The sequence below is a fragment of the Lupinus angustifolius genome, chromosome LG17, assembly GCF_001865875.1.
Source record: "Lupinus angustifolius cultivar Tanjil chromosome LG17, LupAngTanjil_v1.0, whole genome shotgun sequence".
NCBI classification, from domain to species: Eukaryota; Viridiplantae; Streptophyta; class Magnoliopsida; order Fabales; family Fabaceae; genus Lupinus; species Lupinus angustifolius.
This window is the reverse complement of record NC_032025.1, coordinates 3,962,103-3,978,684: the sequence shown is the minus strand read 5'-3', so window position 1 is coordinate 3,978,684 and position 16,582 is coordinate 3,962,103. Positions and strand designations below refer to the sequence as shown.

General features: G+C 36.7%; 3 protein-coding genes across 6 annotated transcripts in view; 2 read left to right on the top strand and 1 right to left on the bottom strand.

Annotated features, from left to right (window-relative positions):
• LOC109331124 (threonine dehydratase biosynthetic, chloroplastic-like) overlaps positions 1-11,021 on the top strand; it is a 23,337-nt gene extending 12,316 nt beyond the window's left edge. The window contains exons 8-9 of the mRNA XM_019565429.1: positions 5,314-5,319; positions 11,011-11,021. Of these exons, the coding sequence (XP_019420974.1) occupies positions 5,314-5,319 (6 nt within the window). The 3' untranslated portion in view covers positions 11,011-11,021. The remainder of the gene's footprint in view (positions 1-5,313; positions 5,320-11,010) is intronic.
• Positions 1,668-6,798, bottom strand: LOC109331126 (UV-B-induced protein At3g17800, chloroplastic-like). 4 transcript variants are annotated; one of them, XM_019565432.1, is made up of 5 exons: positions 6,637-6,798; positions 5,708-5,905; positions 4,311-4,585; positions 2,414-3,293; positions 1,668-1,742 (listed from the first exon to the last, which is right to left on the bottom strand). In XM_019565432.1, exons 2-4 carry the CDS (start codon positions 5,843-5,845, stop codon positions 2,477-2,479), a joined length of 1,230 nt encoding a protein of 409 aa, XP_019420977.1. In that variant the 5' UTR covers positions 5,846-5,905; positions 6,637-6,798; the 3' UTR covers positions 1,668-1,742; positions 2,414-2,476. The 4 variants fall into 4 exon arrangements, with proteins under 4 accessions (XP_019420977.1, XP_019420980.1, XP_019420979.1 ...); XM_019565435.1 differs by having other exon boundaries at positions 5,708-5,887; XM_019565434.1 differs by lacking the exon at positions 6,637-6,798 and adding an exon at positions 6,030-6,049.
• On the top strand, positions 7,307-16,486 carry LOC109331128 (protein AE7-like). Its single transcript, XM_019565437.1, has 5 exons — positions 7,307-7,500; positions 7,686-7,791; positions 7,889-7,988; positions 15,550-15,595; positions 16,048-16,486. The coding sequence occupies exons 1-5, from the start codon at positions 7,377-7,379 to the stop codon at positions 16,146-16,148; spliced, it is 477 nt and encodes a 158-aa protein (XP_019420982.1). The 5' UTR covers positions 7,307-7,376; the 3' UTR covers positions 16,149-16,486.

The window sequence follows — 16,582 nt, the reverse complement described above, 5'->3', positions numbered from 1 at the left end:
ATAATATTATTTTCTTATTTTATCCTTATTATCTTCTTATTTTAAAAGTGTATTTAAAAAATTGAATATTAGACCAATTGAATAAATTCAACCGTAAATTTAGCGCAAAAAATTATATTTGAATTTATAAAATTCAAACTATATATTATATACTATTAATAAAGGGAAAACACAAAATAACCACCCATCATGGTGTAATTTGTGTTTTCCTATTTTGCCCTCAATATCTTTTTATTTCTACCAAAAAACCATATAATATTATTTTCTTATTTTATCCTTATTATCTTCTTATTTTAAAAGTGTATTTAAAAAATTGAATATTAGACCAATTGAATAAATTCAACCGTAAATTTAGCGCAAAAAATTATATTTGAATTTATAAAATTCAAACTATATATTATATACTATTAATAAAGGGAAAACACAAAATAACCACCCATCATGGTGTAATTTGTGTTTTCCTATTTTGCCCTCAATATCTTTTTATTTCTACCAAAAAACCATATAATATTATTTTCTTATTTTATCCTTATTATCTTCTTATTTTAAAAGTGTATTTAAAAAATTGAATATTAGACCAATTGAATAAATTCAACCGTAAATTTAGCGCAAAAAATTATATTTGAATTTATAAAATACAAACTATACATTACAAACGATAGGAAAGCGGGTTGACAGGCACGACAGTGCATGTCAACACACTAGTTTATATAATGTTAGTATACTGAGTTATATATAATCAATTCATCATCTACCATTTATTTGTATTAGTTATTAGTTATTTTTAAAGTAAATAATAATTGAAAACGAATAGTAAATAACAAATTGACATTGTATAAAACTCTTGTATTGCATAAAAAAAATTCTATTTTATTTTATATATATATATATATAATCTACCATTAATTTCCAATTCTCTATTTTCCTTTAACATTTTTTTTAATTTAAAAAAAAAGTCATATAATCGTACGTAACTACCATTAACACGATAATCATTTATCTCATTTTAAATTAAACATTATAAAGTAAAATAAGAGTACAGATCAATATGCTAGACAGAGATGGCAACGGGCCCGGGTACCAAACGAGTTTTTAATTTTAATTATATATTTATATAATTTATAATAATCAATATGTAAAAATAATTGTTACATGGATAATATGATATTTATATAATAAATTTATGATCATAGTCAAATATGTATGATTTATTATGAAATAATAATAAAGTATATGATATATAATCTTATAAAATAATAAGAAATATATATAAAAATTTAACTAAAAACTAAATATATAAATTTGCGGGTACTCATAGGTGGGTATCACAAAATCCGCTCCCGCCCATAAGCTATTATTGCGGGTACCCGTTGTGGGTATTTCTACAGGTACCCACACGTCGGGTTTTTTTTGCCATCCCTCATGCTAGTAATAATAAAGTAAAACATACATGCACATGTATACATAAATGAGGTAAGTATCTTTTGAACTATTCTACTTTTTTTCATTATTTTATGGGGTTAGAATTTATGATTGCATTTAACTAAACTTATATGTTTAGTTAAGTAAAGATATTTCAATTGATTGTATAATTCAATGTCTAAAATAATTCAATGTCTATTCAAGACTTTTGTATAAAACTCATACATTTTTTTTTCTCTTTGGTCCTCTTGCAGACTGTCTTATAAAAAAACTATGAATGGTTCTTTGATGACTTCAATTCAAAGCTACTTGTGTCAAGCAATTAACTCACCAAGAATCAAAGCTTGACTTTTGTTGGGACATACGTCATTTGAAGGTAAGAACCATGTTCTGATGTTACACTATGTGAGTAATAATATTGAGAATATGAAGATTGTAATGAATGCCTTGAGTGAAATCAAGAGCGTTCATTTGGAGGATTTTCATGTCTTCAAGTAATTTTTGGAGAATCAATAGAAGGCCAATGGAGTTATTGACAAACTAAGGTTGAACAATGCAAAGCATCTACAGTAATCTCACAGTACTAGAAAACTCAGTATGCTAAAAAAAAGCTAAAAGACTTCAACATAGTAACGGAGACTATGAAGACGCGGCTTCCACTTAATGAAGTTTGAGGCTGATTCGAAGTAGTCAATATGACGAAAGATGTCAATTAAATGAACTACTCATATGATATAAGATTCAATGCATGCAAATCAGCATACTTCTCTGTATGTCCTTTTGTTTATATTGATATGCAAATTTTACAGAACTGTTGGTTTGTTAAGAGTGTTATTGTTCACTTTATTTGATCCTGTCTCTTGACATCTCAACTTACATTTCTCCCATATTTCTTCAGGCACTTCTGGTTTTTCTTGAGTTTAATTTAGAAACGGCTCCTGTTTAGAACAAGAAACAATTATTTGATGACCAGAACACTAAGGAACAAAGCTCCAATCTTACATTTACCTTCTTTACAGTCTAAAACATACAGTAAAAAGATTTGGATAGCCTTCTAATTATTAAGAAAAGGGTATTTGGATTCAACATAGTTTTCTGCATCCCATAGGAATGATCCAAAAGCAACAGCCTCCAAAATTAGCATTGTCAAACCAGAGAAGGCAAGCGAAAGCAATTCATCATTAGAGGTTTCAATTGAACCATCATTAGAGACACGGATGTCCGGTCTTCCGAACAAGGCCTGAGTTTGCTTTTCGATCAGGGATATAGCTTCCTTTGATCGTATTGTAGCAAGTCTCTGAAGCATCTCAGCATCCAACTGCATCACATAAGATCTCAATCTGTATGATTTACCTTCACCGCTGTCCATATAATCCTCATCACCAAAACCATCATTATAAGCATCGATCCTGATCAAAGATTCGGGATCCCAGAGCTGATTTGCTGGTGATGGTTCATCATAACTTACATTTAATTTACCCAAATCCTTGGGAAGGGTTCCCATTTTCCTCTCAAGTTGAAACCGATCATCGACACGTTTGAGAAAGTATCCGTACATTATCGAAGCAGCATACAACTTTCCCAGTTTAATTTTACTGATCTGAACAATGGTCTGGAGAGGACCAACAAACCGTTCTCCCAGTACCAGAGATAAGTGACTCTGTATCATCTCAAATGCCTCAGCAGAATGAACAGCTTCAAGTTTTAGTTCCTGATTTGGCCAAAAATCCACTTGACCGGTAGGATCCGAGGTTGTTGATATTTTTGGGATCATTGAAATGTTCTTTTCCAAAAATTTATGCACAATTGAGCAATACATGATCTCTTCCAATGCTGTGCGATTTTCTTTCTCTTTAATTTCAGCTATCCTCCTGAAATTCAGTTTAGATAAAATTGGTCACACTTGCACTACAAGCAGTAACTAAATGAATAGGCAACTAATAAATGCAAATATAATCCTCCAAAGCTTTAGCATGGAGAGGACAAAGAGCATATTATCCGTAAAGAAAGCATTAGCATAAGATGGAAAAGGATGAAGAGGATTAGAGAATAATACTCGTAAAGAATCTGCATTCGCATAATATAAACAGCATAAGTATCTAGTTCCCGAAAGACGATACTAAAAGCTTATAAGCTAGAAGTTGAAAGTTGAGAGCTGATAAGCTAGCTCGTTGGATAGGAACTGCTTAGTAAAAGTAGACGATAAGCTAACTTATAGATGTAAAGTAAAATAATACCATAGCTTATAATCCCAGAAGTTACCTCAAATATCTAATTAAATACAAGCGTATAAGCTCGCAATTTATTGAATTAAGCCTTTTTACCAAACACTAATAGCTAGATTATTTTTTATCACTAGCTTATAAGTTCTCAAGTGGTGTTACAAAACATAAACATGGACTCGTTAAGAATTAGGTACAAGTTTTATTTCACTTGCTCGCAAGTGCCATTGAATGAAGGTTTTTTCCAGTTATATAATAGCCACAAACCACCTTTTAAAAGTATCTTTTCCAAAAGGCAGCCTTATATTTTATTCCATTAAGCCTTGGACTCTTAATCATTTCTGCACCTTCCAGTAAGAATATAAATTCAAGAGGAAAGAAGAAGAAAAATCATAGAAGGTATCCCAGTACAACTATGCGGGCAAATCTGCATACTAACAATTCAAAACCTTTAATGCCAGGAAGATGGTGCATAGTAGGATAGTGCAATAACCAGCCAGAGCAGTTAAGGTGAATGGCCGAGTCTTCCAAAACATTTTATTCTTAGTTACTTGTAACCCTGAACTTGATATTGTCCTGCTTGAAGTCCTTCGATTTTCTTAAGTTTGCCACATAGCTATATCTAGTCAAATCAAGTAAGAGGGAAATATAGATTTCTTGACTTACTTGTAAAGGGAATCCTGAGATGAAGAAGATTCTTCTTTCTTGGCATCTTTAGCAGTCTGAAGATTTTCTAGTTGTTGATCAATGGTTGCTGGCAGTAGATGGGGATGTGTTTGTGAAATTTGTTCCAAAAGCTGACCAACTGGTGACTCCAATTGCAGAGGAGCAAAGGGCACCAAATTATCACTTGAATCTGCTGATGCTCTCACAGCTAAGCCTCTAGCCCGGAAATTGTTAAACTCGTTATAGTGCTTGATATTGCAAGATGAAGGACAGCTCTACAAAGAAAATAATGCTTTAGAGATGCACAGTGAAGAATAACAGAGTATAATTACTACTAAATCACAAAAATCTGTGTAACAGTCATTTATAAGCACTAAAATAATATGGTAGAACATTATGGTGTCGTTCCATCGATGTAGCCGACCCCACCTAGTGAGACTAAGGTTTGCTTGTTATTGTACAAGCACTAAAATAGGACATACAAGCTTATGTTAAATTTTTGTTTTTCAATTTCTATGCCATCATGGTACAAATAACATGGACAATTTTGACTTAAAACCTTGCTTGAGTGTTTCTCTAATCAACCATCTGCTGGAAATGGAATGATAGGGGGCATATCCACAAGGTTTTCTTCTCTATATAAAGTGATGCTTTCACTGAAACTAATGATATTTTTACTGTAAGTTCTTTATTTTCATACCATAAAATGGCATATTATATTTTGTTTCAAGAGTAGCATTTGATTAGTAATATCTCCAAAAAAACCAGTTTAAAAAGATGAAAGACTGCACCAAATCTTCTAAGAGAGGCTCCTATACAAGTCTAACTTACATCTTGTTTACTTTAACTGAGTTTATTTTGCAAATTTTAAGGCAAATAGCAAGAAGAAAGTTTAGCCATAATACAAATATTGATGATAAGTTAATTCCCGAAAGCAAATGTAAAATGGACACTTGCAAAAAAATACAAGCATCTAGTTCAATGGAGAAAAGGCTAAACAGAGGTGTGAGTCAAGAGTCCATTATATGACATAAAATGTATGCAGGAATCATGATGGCCTACCTATAAGCTGTACTTTATAATTTATATGCAGTGTTTAATAGTTAATACATAAGCAACCTATACCTGTCTAAGGGGACAATAGCTACTAGTTCATTTTCTCCTAAATTTTAAGAAATCGCCAATTTAACGGGTTTAGTTCAGCTTCCGAGGGAAGATGATAAATTTCATAAGATTATTGCAAGTAAGATAGAAACCGAAATTTGTTGCTGACGATGCATATCGCAATTAAAAACAAAATATGTAAGTTATAATGTTTTCCTACATGGTTTCATGAGAAGTGGATACTGATAGAGAAAAGCACAAATGAAGTGAAGATGAAATCATAGAAAGATTACTTTGAGAAATCCACTAGAAAGAAAACTCCTGGTGTCAGAAACAGCAAAGCCATGCAAATGGCGAAATTCTGGTAGCCTGAGCGATGCTGAAGGCGGAAGCACCGCCAAGACATCACCAATAGCACTTGAGACCTGCATTTTCAGTACTGTGGCTTCTGTGCTCCAGCGATTGGGGATAAACTGGAGAAGGAGCAAAGGCTGAAGGGGGAAATGTAGATGTTATTATGTTAAGACAGTTTGTTTGTAAACTGTGATAATAATTAAATAAATATAATCGAAACGTGATTTTCAGAGAAATACACAAACATATAGTCATTATTACCAAAGATATCTTGAACCCAAAAACAGATAGGATCTGATGATAAAAATGAACAAAGTTCCATAAATATTCACTTCAAACTTAGAAAAAATGGAATAAATAAATGAACTTCTGCATCAGCTTTTTTATTTTTATTTGTTGGGTCATATTCTGTATTCTGCACTCACTTCAGACATACAATACTGGCACTGACATAGACTTTCCATAATGAAAAAACACTCTAATTCTAATAAATAACAAACTCTTTACATAAAATTTGAATATAAAACCCATGGAACTACTTAAGAAAGAGAATAAAACACAGTACACTCACACAAAATCATGAAAAATAACATTTTTTACAACATAAACTCCTGCTGCTCTGCATGCCATATTTTGAATTCAATTCTCACTTCAAGCATAAGATAATGGCACAAATATTCCCCATGAACACCAACAAGGGATGTTGTAACTAAATTAGCATAAAAAATAGCATAATAAAAGCAATATAAGGTCACAAATGAAGTAATTTCATTAAAACTGAAAGGAAGCAGTTAAGAGTGAGAAAAAATCAGATAAAAAAGTGAGAATGAAGTGAAGCAAAAACCAAAAGAGATAGGATTGATTTTACCTTTATTCTGTTGAAAATTGCAAACTTGGGTCTTCAAAGTTGTGGCTTTGAGTTTCGAACATAAAAAAGGTATGGCTTTGAAAGTTCAAAGCTTGCAGTGTCGTGTTGTGGTCGTTTAGTGGTGAAGGGAAGAACATGGATACCACAAACGTGTGTGTCTCGATGGAATTAATATTATTTTGTCATATTTTCGCTACCATATTTCATTATTTATTAATTACTATTTTTTTAAGATACAAAATAAATAGTGCATATAATATACTTATGTCACTAGTAAAAAAATATATGAAGCAATAATAAGGTAAAGAATGAATGAGATGAGTATAGCTTGTATTATTTAGTTTGGTAGTTGTTTATTATCATTCCTCTATCGTGGAAGAATTGATTCAATAATATTATTCTAAAAACCGGAGTAGTATTCTTAGTTCATCAACACAAGAAAATAACAATCTCCCCAACAATGTTTTTTTCAATTTTACTTTGATGAACTTTTATCAATTTTATTAAATCCAATGTTTAGGTAGTTTTCAATAAAAGAAAGTCGCAAATTTATTTTTATATTAGTGCTCAATTAGGTATTTATAATAAAATTTTAAAAAATAGTTATCGAGCGGGCTCATTTTCGGGTCGAAATTATACGGGTCGAATATGTAATAATAAATTGTTTGATTTCAATTTTCAACTCTTTCTTCTCTTTTACCCTAACTGAGAAACTCGCGGTTTTCTCTCTCTCCGCAACAATGTCAGGGTTGATCAACGCAAACCCTACCATTTACGAAAAGAAAGAGCGTCGTGTTCGCACTACCCCTTTATTTTCCGACCAAGACGATGCCGTTGAACCAATCGACCAACTAGAGGTTTTTGATATCCTTTTCACCAATTTACAATCATTATTTCCGTCAATTAATCCAAAATTTCGTGAAAAACTTAGTTTTAATAAAGTGCTTTTTCATTAAGCTATTTTCAATGAACTTAATGATTCCTTAATTAAATAAATCATCATGATATAGTTGTAATATTGGTAAATAGTGTTCCCTTAACATTCACAAATCATTTGAGAGATATTAAGGACCCTGAGCACCCTTACTCGTTGGAAGAGCTCAAGGTGATAACAGAGGAAGCAGTTGAAGTCGATGATAAGAAGAGTTATGTTAGGTATTCATGATTTCTTGTGTTTTTGCGATTTTTCGGTGTATGGAATGTTTAATTTGCTTGATTTGTTGGATGACCATAACTGTGTGATTTGGTTTAGGGTTACGTTTACTCCGACGGTGGAACATTGCAGTATGGCCACGATTATAGGACTGTGCTTAAGAGTCAAGCTCATGAGAAGCTTGCCTTTACGTTACAAGGTAGTACTCCCAATTTTTTAATTTTGTTTCGAGAAGTAACTCGGTTCAATGATTGATACATGGAAGCACAACATGTTGGTAGTTTGTTTTGTTATCAATATGATAGTATATCATTGATAAAAGTACAAACACCTGTTTCACTTGTACGAGGATTTTTAGAAGTATCATTTTTGGTTTAGAGTGTACAACAGATAATAAAATATCTGCATAAACATAAATGGTTAAGAGTAAGGAGAGAGTGTATGAACTGTATCATTAGTTTGCACAATTAATAAAATTTATGAGTATCTTGTTTTTGCTTGAATCGTTTTCTGGCTTCTTGCAAAACTATCAATATTATATGCAGTGGACGAATAATGTGGTAGAGCCAGCATATTTTTGTACACTTGTTGTTTCTTTTGATTTATAGAATTTTCTAAGAAAAGTAAGCTATAAATGCCAGGGGATTAGAAATCCTCCTAAAATAGAAGTGCAACCTACAAAGGAAACAAACAAAAAAAGAGTATTGAGAAATTCGGCCCCTTGCATGTCAGTTAATATACACACTCGAACTACCCATTTTATGAAACCCGCTAGATAACTAAGAAAAGAAACATAATCCCACAAAATAGGCAAAATATTTAAAATTGACCTTTATGTTTGTTTTTTAAGTTTCGCTTTTAGTCTTGTATTTATTTTTTGTCTCATTCGATCCTGAATGTGTATTTTTGTCTGTCAAGTTCGTCCTACCGTCAACTTCCATAAAAAAATTATGTTAACTCCATCTTCACTCTCCTCCCCCTCCTTCATCCTCTTATAAAACCTAGAAAATGATCATTGATGATGCTTTGGAGCTTCTTAACTCTTAATATCTCAAAATTAACCATATAAATCAAACCAAATAAACCACCCAACACTAAATCATACCAAATCAATTATTCAACATCCTAAAAAGTAAACCAAAATCCAAAATCACCTAAAATTCACAAGTATGTTATGTACCTCTTCAATATTTTTTGTTAAATTTGTCAATACCATGTGTTAAACTCAAAAACTAACCTAAAATAAATGAATTAAGTGTTCTGAAAGATTGATCTGGCGTTTGGTGGCTGATTTAGTTTGATTTGGGTGGTTAATTTCGAGAGAAGAAGCTTCATTGTTCATCAGTGGAGGTTTAGAGTGAGAAATGAAGAACGAGGTAGAGGAAGGAGGAGAGAGAAGACTGAGATAATGGATTTTCGGATGGAAGGGCCAACTTGCTTAACAGGAAAACATACATCACTAAAGTGACACAAAAAGTACAGAAACAAAGTGAAACTAAAAAAACATGCATGACAGTTTTACCTATTTTGCTTACAAAATATGTGAAGGATCTCTATTGATAGTTGAACCTTGTCCTTGGCTAGAACTAGAAACGTTATTTATATAATTTTTGCTATTTGCTCAGGTTAGTCTGTCACAAAGCCAATCCTTTGTTGACATCAACACTCTCTTAAGTTGAACGGCTGCTACTTCTTGATATTTATCCTGCCATTGGTATATTTGTTACATGTATCCTACATGTTTAGTACCTTCTCATCTGCCATATTAGGCATGATCTACACCTTGTTTTCTTGTCTGTGGCATTTTTATGCTGCTAACTGATTATATGATACTATATATTATACTGTCTATCTATTGTGCTTTATAAGCACAATCTGACCTTCTATACTTCTTTTGTAATAGGGAACACTGTTCGGTAATTCATAATTTCCAAATATTCAATTGACCTTTGAACCTCTCTGCTGTTTTTACCGAACCTTCTTGATAGGGGTCGGGGTAATGGTAGACCCCCTATTACACAGGTGTATACTAGGAGGAAGAAAAGAATAACTAACTAGTTATAAATAGTAGTTAGGATGTGTAATAACTCACTTTTTGAGATTGTGGAAATTGGACTGATTTAGGAATCAGTTAGGCGGTTACTTTTTCTCTCTTGTATTCTACTACCTTGTATACACACTTTCTGGAAATATTACTCATCTTCCGATCAAGATCACATTGATCTTGCTTCGATTTCTTCTTCAATTTCTACTTCTATCTTTGATTTTGAACCAGTGTTTATCACTGGTATCAGAGCACCAATTCTGGTGCCCTGTAATTCCATGAGAAACCGCTGCTGATGATGACGAGGAGCATGGCGAGGAGTAACGAAGATTGGGAACAGGAGAAGGAGGAAATGTGAGCCAGAATCGATTTGAATGAGGCGAGAATGAGAAAGACGGAGGAAATCTTGGCAGCAATTGTGGCGAATTAGGTATTTCCTCGGAGGAGCATGATGGCGATGAAGGTAGTGAATTCGGCGGTGGCGATAGAACCGACTCGTTATGACGAAGTAACGAGCAGTGGAGGCGTCTGGAAATTCCAGTGTTCGTCGGGGAAGACGCGTTCGGTTGGACGCGCAAATTGGAAAGGTATTTTTCACTAAAACGCGTGACTGAAAATGAGAAAATGCAAGCCACGGTTTTTGCTTCGAAAGGGAAGGCCATGAGTTGGTTCCAATGGTGGGAGAAATGTAATCCAAATCCGTCGTGGGAGGGGTTCAAGATCGCTATGATTAGGAGGTTTCAACCGTCGATGATTCAAAATCCTTTCGAGTTATTACTCTCGGTAAAACAGATCGGAACGGTAGAAGATTATGTGGAAGAGTTTGAGAAATATGTAGGGGCTCTTCGGGAGATTGATCAAGAATTTGCCAAGGGTATCTTTTTGAATGGATTACGGGAAGAGGTGCAAGCCGAAGTAAGGTTGTTCGAGCTTCAAACTCTTACGGCAGTAATTCAGAAGGCGATTATGATTGAACAGAAGAATGTAATCGTCAACAAGAAAGGAGTCACTGCTTACTCTAGAACAACTAGTTTTCAAAGGAATAACTCCTTTAATAAAGTGGTAACAGTGGACACTAAGGGTTCCACGGGAAGGAGTTATGATATCAGTGCATCCAGTGGTGACAAAAGCAGTGTAGGATCGGCGAGTGTAATGGAGACAAGTCGGGCCAGGGGAGGGGGATTCAAACAGCTTTCGGGGGCAAAGATGACAGCTGTCCGGGGCAGAGATGCGGGAAAAAAGAGAGAAGGGCTTATGTTTCCGGTGTGATGAACCCTATCACCGGGACCATCGGTGTAAGAATAAGCAATTAAAAATGCTTATTCTAGAAGAAGATGAAGACAGTGAAGGGGAGGGACAGGAAGAACCAAGAATGGAGGAATTCTCGGCATTGCAACTCTCCCTGTGTTCCATGGCAGGTTTGACGTCTGCAAAGTCTTGGAAGGTGGCAGGCAAGGTGGAAGCAAAGGGGGTGGTAGTGCTCATTGATTGTGGAGCCTCCCATAGTTTTCTTTCACAGGATTTGGTTCAGAGATTGCATTTGGCCATAGAAGACACTCCCACTTATGTTGTAGAAGTGGGTGATGGCCACAGAATTCGGGGTAAGGGGAAGTGTATCAGGGTGAAACTGTATGTACATGAGTTGGAGGTGGTCCATGAGTTCTATCTTTTCGGATTAAAGGGGGTGGATGTAGTCCTCGGGTTAGATTGGCTTGCTAGCTTGGGGGAGGTGAAAGCCGATTTTGGCCGGTTGGAGTTAACGTTGAAAAAAGGGGGAGTGGTGTACAAAATCCGAGGGGGTCTAGCTTTGACGAAAACACTGCTGTCTTTTGGTGCCATGATGCAGGTGCTTAAGGAAGAAGGGGAAGGTCTAGTCTTGCATTATAAGGACACGGATGAGCCCAAAATTAAGGATCAACCGATTCTGTCCTTGGTGGAGGACGTGTTGCAGGAATTCGCGGAGGTTTTTGTTGATCCGCAAGGTCTTCCACCGAAACGGAGACATGATCACGCCATTCATCTAAAGGAGGGTGTAGAGATTCCAAACATCCGTCCTTACAAATACCCCCACTATCAAAAGACCGAGATTGAGAGGTTGTTGATGGAAATGCTACAGGCTGGAGTTATAAGACCCAGTATAAGCCCCTATGCTAGTCCGATTATCTTGGTCAAGAAGAAGGATGGAGGCCGGAGGTTTTGTGTAGATTACCGGTCTCTAAACAAGGTGACAATTACTAATAAATTTCCTATTCCCATCATCGAGGAGTTGTTGGATGAATTAGGGGGTGCTCATATTTTTTCCAAATTGGATATGAAGTCGGGGTACCATCAGATCCGGATGCGTGAGGAGGATGTAGAAAATACAGCTTTCCGAACACACGAAGGGCACTACGAGTTCCTGGTAATGCCTTTCGGTCTCACTAACGCACCTTCCACTTTTCAGGCTCTCATGAATGAGATGCTCAAACCTTTTTTACGGAGGTTCGTATTGGTTTTCTTCGATGATATCTTAGTTTTCAGCACTGACATAATTTCTCATGTGGGGCATTTACGGCAAGTGTTGGAGCTCATGCAGAAGCATAGTCTCAAAGCCAACAGGAAGAAGTGTATGTTCGGGCAGAGGAGGTTGGAGTATTTGGGGCACATTATTTCCGGGGATAGGGTGGAGGCTGACCAAGCCAAGGTGGAGGCAATGAGTTCTTGGCCCGTTCCGAAAGATATCAAAGGGTTGAGGGGCTTCCTCGGTCTCACCGGATATTATAGGAGGTTTGTCCGTGACTATGGTAAAATGGCAAAACCTCTCACCGATTTGTTGAAAAACGATGCTTTTAAATGGAGTGCTCAGGCCACGGAAGCTTTTGAAGTATTAAAGGGAGCCATGACCGATTTACCTCTTTTGGCGGTACCAGATTTTTCGCAGGTATTCACGGTGGAAACTGACGCCTCTAGCAAAGGGTTGGGAGCAGTGTTAATGCAGTCGGGTAGACCGTTAGCCTTCTGGAGTCAAGGTCTGTTGGTGAGAGCCCAGCAGAAATCGGTCTATGAGAGGGAATTGATGGCGTTGGTGCAGGCAGTGCAGAGGTGGAGACATTATTTGCTAGGAAGGCACTTCATCATCAAAACAAATCAGCGAAGCTTAAAATTTCTTAATCACCAGAGGTTATTCACGACTGAACAGTTTAAGTGGGCCGTGAAGTTGATAGGGATGGACTTTGAGATACAGTTCAAACCGGGTCGAGAAAATGCAGTTGCTGATGCACTGTCCCGAAGAGACATGTACGCTGTCGTTTCTTTGGTGTCCTCAACAGATACTGAAATTTGGACACAAGAGGTAGAACAAGATCCAAAGTGGAAACAGATGATACAAGATTTGATCATAGCGCCTCACTCTCATGCCGGAAACAGATGAATGGCAAAACCTCTCACCGATTTGTTGAAAAAAGATGCTTTTAAATGGAGTACCCAGGCCACGGAAGCTTTTGAAGAATTAAAGAGAGCCATGACTGATTTACCTCTTTTGGCGGTACCAGATTTTTCGCAGGTATTCACGGTGGAAACTGACGCCTCTAGCAAAGGGTTGGGAGCAGTGTTAATGCAGTCGGGTAGACCGTTAGCCTTCTGGAGTCAAGGTTTGTCGGTGAGAGCCCAACAGAAATCAGTTTATGAGAGGGAATTGATGGCGTTAGTGCAGGCAGTGCAGAGGTGGAGACATTATTTGCTAGGAAGGCACTTCATCATCAAAACAGATCAGCGGAGCTTAAAATTTCTTAATGACTAGAGGTTATTCACGACTAAACAGTTTAAGTGGGCCGTGAAGTTGATAGGGATGGACTTTGAGATACAGTTCAAACCGGGTCGAGAAAATGCGGTTGCTGATGCACTGTCCCGAAGAGAGATGTACGCTGTCGTTTCTTTGGTGTCCTCAGCAGATACTGAAATTTGGACACAAGAGGTGGAACAAGATCCAAAGTGGAAACAGATGATACAAGATTTGATCATAGCGCCTCACTCTCATGCCGGATTTGAGTTTAAAAAGGGCTTATTGTTGTATAAAGGGAAGTTAGTAATTTCCAGACAATCAACCTGTATCCTTTTGATACTGAAGGAGTGCCATGAGACTCCTATGGGCGGACACTCGGGGTTTTTCCGGACTTACAAACGGGTGGCCAGTTGCTTGTTCTGGAATGGCATGAAAAAAGACGTTAAGACGTTTGTGGCGGAATGCGATGTCTGTCAGAGGCAGACGTATTCTACACTGACTCCGGGAGGATTGTTGCAACCTTTCCCGATTCCATCGTAGGTTTGGATGGATATTTCGATGGATTTTGTGGGAGGTTTACCTAGAGTTGGAGGGAAGGATACTATATTCGTGGTGGTCGATAGGTTGACGAAGTATGCCAACTTTTATGCTCTGGGACACCCTTATACGGCTAAGGAGGTAGCCACCGTGTTTATCCATGAGGTGGTCAAGTTACATGGTTTTCCTTTTTCTTTAGTATCCGACCTAGATCCTATTTTTTTAAGCACCTTCTGGAAGGAGTTGTTCAGGTTGGCTGGCACGCAGCTGAAACTTAGTACTTCCTATCACCCGCAGACTGATGGACAAACAAAGGTGGTCAACCGGTGCCTTGAAAATTACCTTCGGTGCTTTGTGGGCCCTAAACCCTCCAAGTGGCTTAAATGGCTATCTTGGGCGGAGTTCTGGTATAATACTACGTTCCATAGTGCAGCGGGAATGACCCCTTTTAGGGCTCTATACGGTCGGGATTCCCCCATGTTGGTTAAGGCAGCTGATTTTCCGTCCAAAGTCGAAGAGGTGAATCAGATGATTCGGCAGCAGGATGCGATTTTGATCGAGCTCGAGGATAACTTGTTGAGAGCTCAAGATCAGATGAGGAAATATGGGGACAAGCGGAGAAGGCAGGTGGAGTTTCAGGAGGGAGATTGGGTATATTTGAAGATTCAGCCGTATAAGCTGAAGTCTTTGGCAGCAAGGCCGTGTATGAAGTTAGCTCCTCGATTTTATGGCCCGTATCAGGTGCTAGGAAAGGTGGGGGCAGTAGCCGATAAGCTCGAGCTGCCGAGCTACTCCAAAATCCATCCTGTTTTTCATGTGTCATTGCTGAAAAAGGCGCTTAAACCCAACCAATGTCCGCAGCGTCTACCTCCAATGTTGAATGAGGAATATGAGATGGACGTGCAACCGGAAGATGTGGTGGACTGTCGTGAGTTGCAACACGGTCAGGTTGAGGTATTGGTGAAGTGAGCACAACTACCCGAATGTAATAATTCCTGGGAGCTAGCGGCAGTTTTGCAGGAGAAATTTCCTTCTTTTCCCCTTGAGGACAAGGTGGAGGGGGGGGGGGGTATTGATAGGGGTCGGGGTAATGGTAGACCCCCTATTAAACAGGTGTATACTAGGAGGAAGAAAAGAATAACTAACTAGCTATAAATAGTAGTTAGGATGTTTAATAACTCACTTTTTGAGATTGTGGAAATTGGACTGATTTAGGAATCAGTTAGGCAGTTACTTTTTCTCTCTTGTATTCTACTACCTTGTATACACACTTTCTGGAAATCTTACTCATCTTCCGATCAAGATCACATTGATCTTGCTTCGATTTCTTCTTCAATTTCTACTTCTATCTTTGATTCTGAACCAGTGTTTATCACTTCTTCATTATGTTTCTGACAATATTTATTAAATTATGATTAGGTGGATATAAGAGTAGCTCCTGGATCTCATGCTACTGAAACTGCAGGTTTTTATCCCTCTTTTCTTCTCACTTTCTTCCTCTGTGATGTGCTTATGTCTGTACTGCACTCATGTGCCTGTTTTTTTTTATATTTGTGTACTAAAGCATTATGCAGTCAGTACTATAAATTTTAAATAAGTGATCATGAGAAGTTTTACTGAATATGTGATTTCTATTTCCTTCCTGAAGCAACGCATGCTGCCTGATGAACCTGTTACACGCCTGCTTTAAATATATATTTAGATTTAATGCTTTATTTATTTCATTGATGATTATCTGTTTTACCCAAGATGCCTTGAAAGAGTGAGTGAATTGTCACGAGTGGCTGTGACCTTCGTTGATTTTTATATTCTCGGTTAAATCTTTGACCATAACTGGACATTACACTTGTATAATGTATTCTCTTTTTTATCAAGACTTGTATTCATTATATTTTTCTGTGACAAATGTGTATGCAGTTAATAAACAACTAAATGATAAGGAGCGGGTGGCTGCTGCACTGGAAAACCCAAACCTTCTGGATATGGTTGATGAATGCCTTGGTCCATCTTATGATTGAAGGGGCTTTTTCTACTCCCAATGCAATGAGACTGTAGATCCTTTTGTACTTGTGGTAGAAGTTAGTCAGTGTTATCTGCTTGTATGATATTTTTTGCTGGCATATTGGTCAGCAAGTTGTGCCTACTTCAGGTAATAATTAGTTAAATAGGAATATAGAGTTCAAAAAAGTCAGTTGTATTGAGGTACCAAAGTGGCTTTACTTTTAGCTCAAGAAAGAAAAGGGGATACTGTTTTTTATTTCCAAGTCACTTCTGTTTCATAGATCAAATTATTTGTATACCTTGTTTGATTGAACCTATCTTCAGCTGTTTAACTATAATTATAGAGTGAATACTCATCCTTATAAATATCTGTGTATACCATCTTGATCCTTACAAAGATAAAAATCAAAATTAACATTAAAAAATCGTGAATGTGAGTCAAAATAGTCAC

Bases quoted from the DNA above. Each gene is read 5' to 3' on its own strand.
- LOC109331128 (XM_019565437.1), top strand. From the start codon at position 7,377: ATGTCAGGGTTGATCAACGCAAACCCTACCATTTACGAAAAGAAAGAG. The intron at 7,501-7,685 runs ATATCCTTTTCA...TAACATTCACAA, and splicing joins CGACCAACTAGAGGTTTTTG to ATCATTTGAGAGATATTAAG. The intron at 7,792-7,888 runs GTATTCATGATT...GATTTGGTTTAG, and splicing joins GATAAGAAGAGTTATGTTAG to GGTTACGTTTACTCCGACGG.
- LOC109331126 (XM_019565432.1), bottom strand. From the start codon at position 5,845: ATGCAGGTCTCAAGTGCTATTGGTGATGTCTTGGCGGTGCTTCCGCCT. The intron at 4,586-5,707 runs GTAATCTTTCTA...TTTTCTTTGTAG, and splicing joins TTTCTAGTGGATTTCTCAAA to AGCTGTCCTTCATCTTGCAA. The intron at 3,294-4,310 runs GTAAGTCAAGAA...ACTGAATTTCAG, and splicing joins TCTCAGGATTCCCTTTACAA to GAGGATAGCTGAAATTAAAG.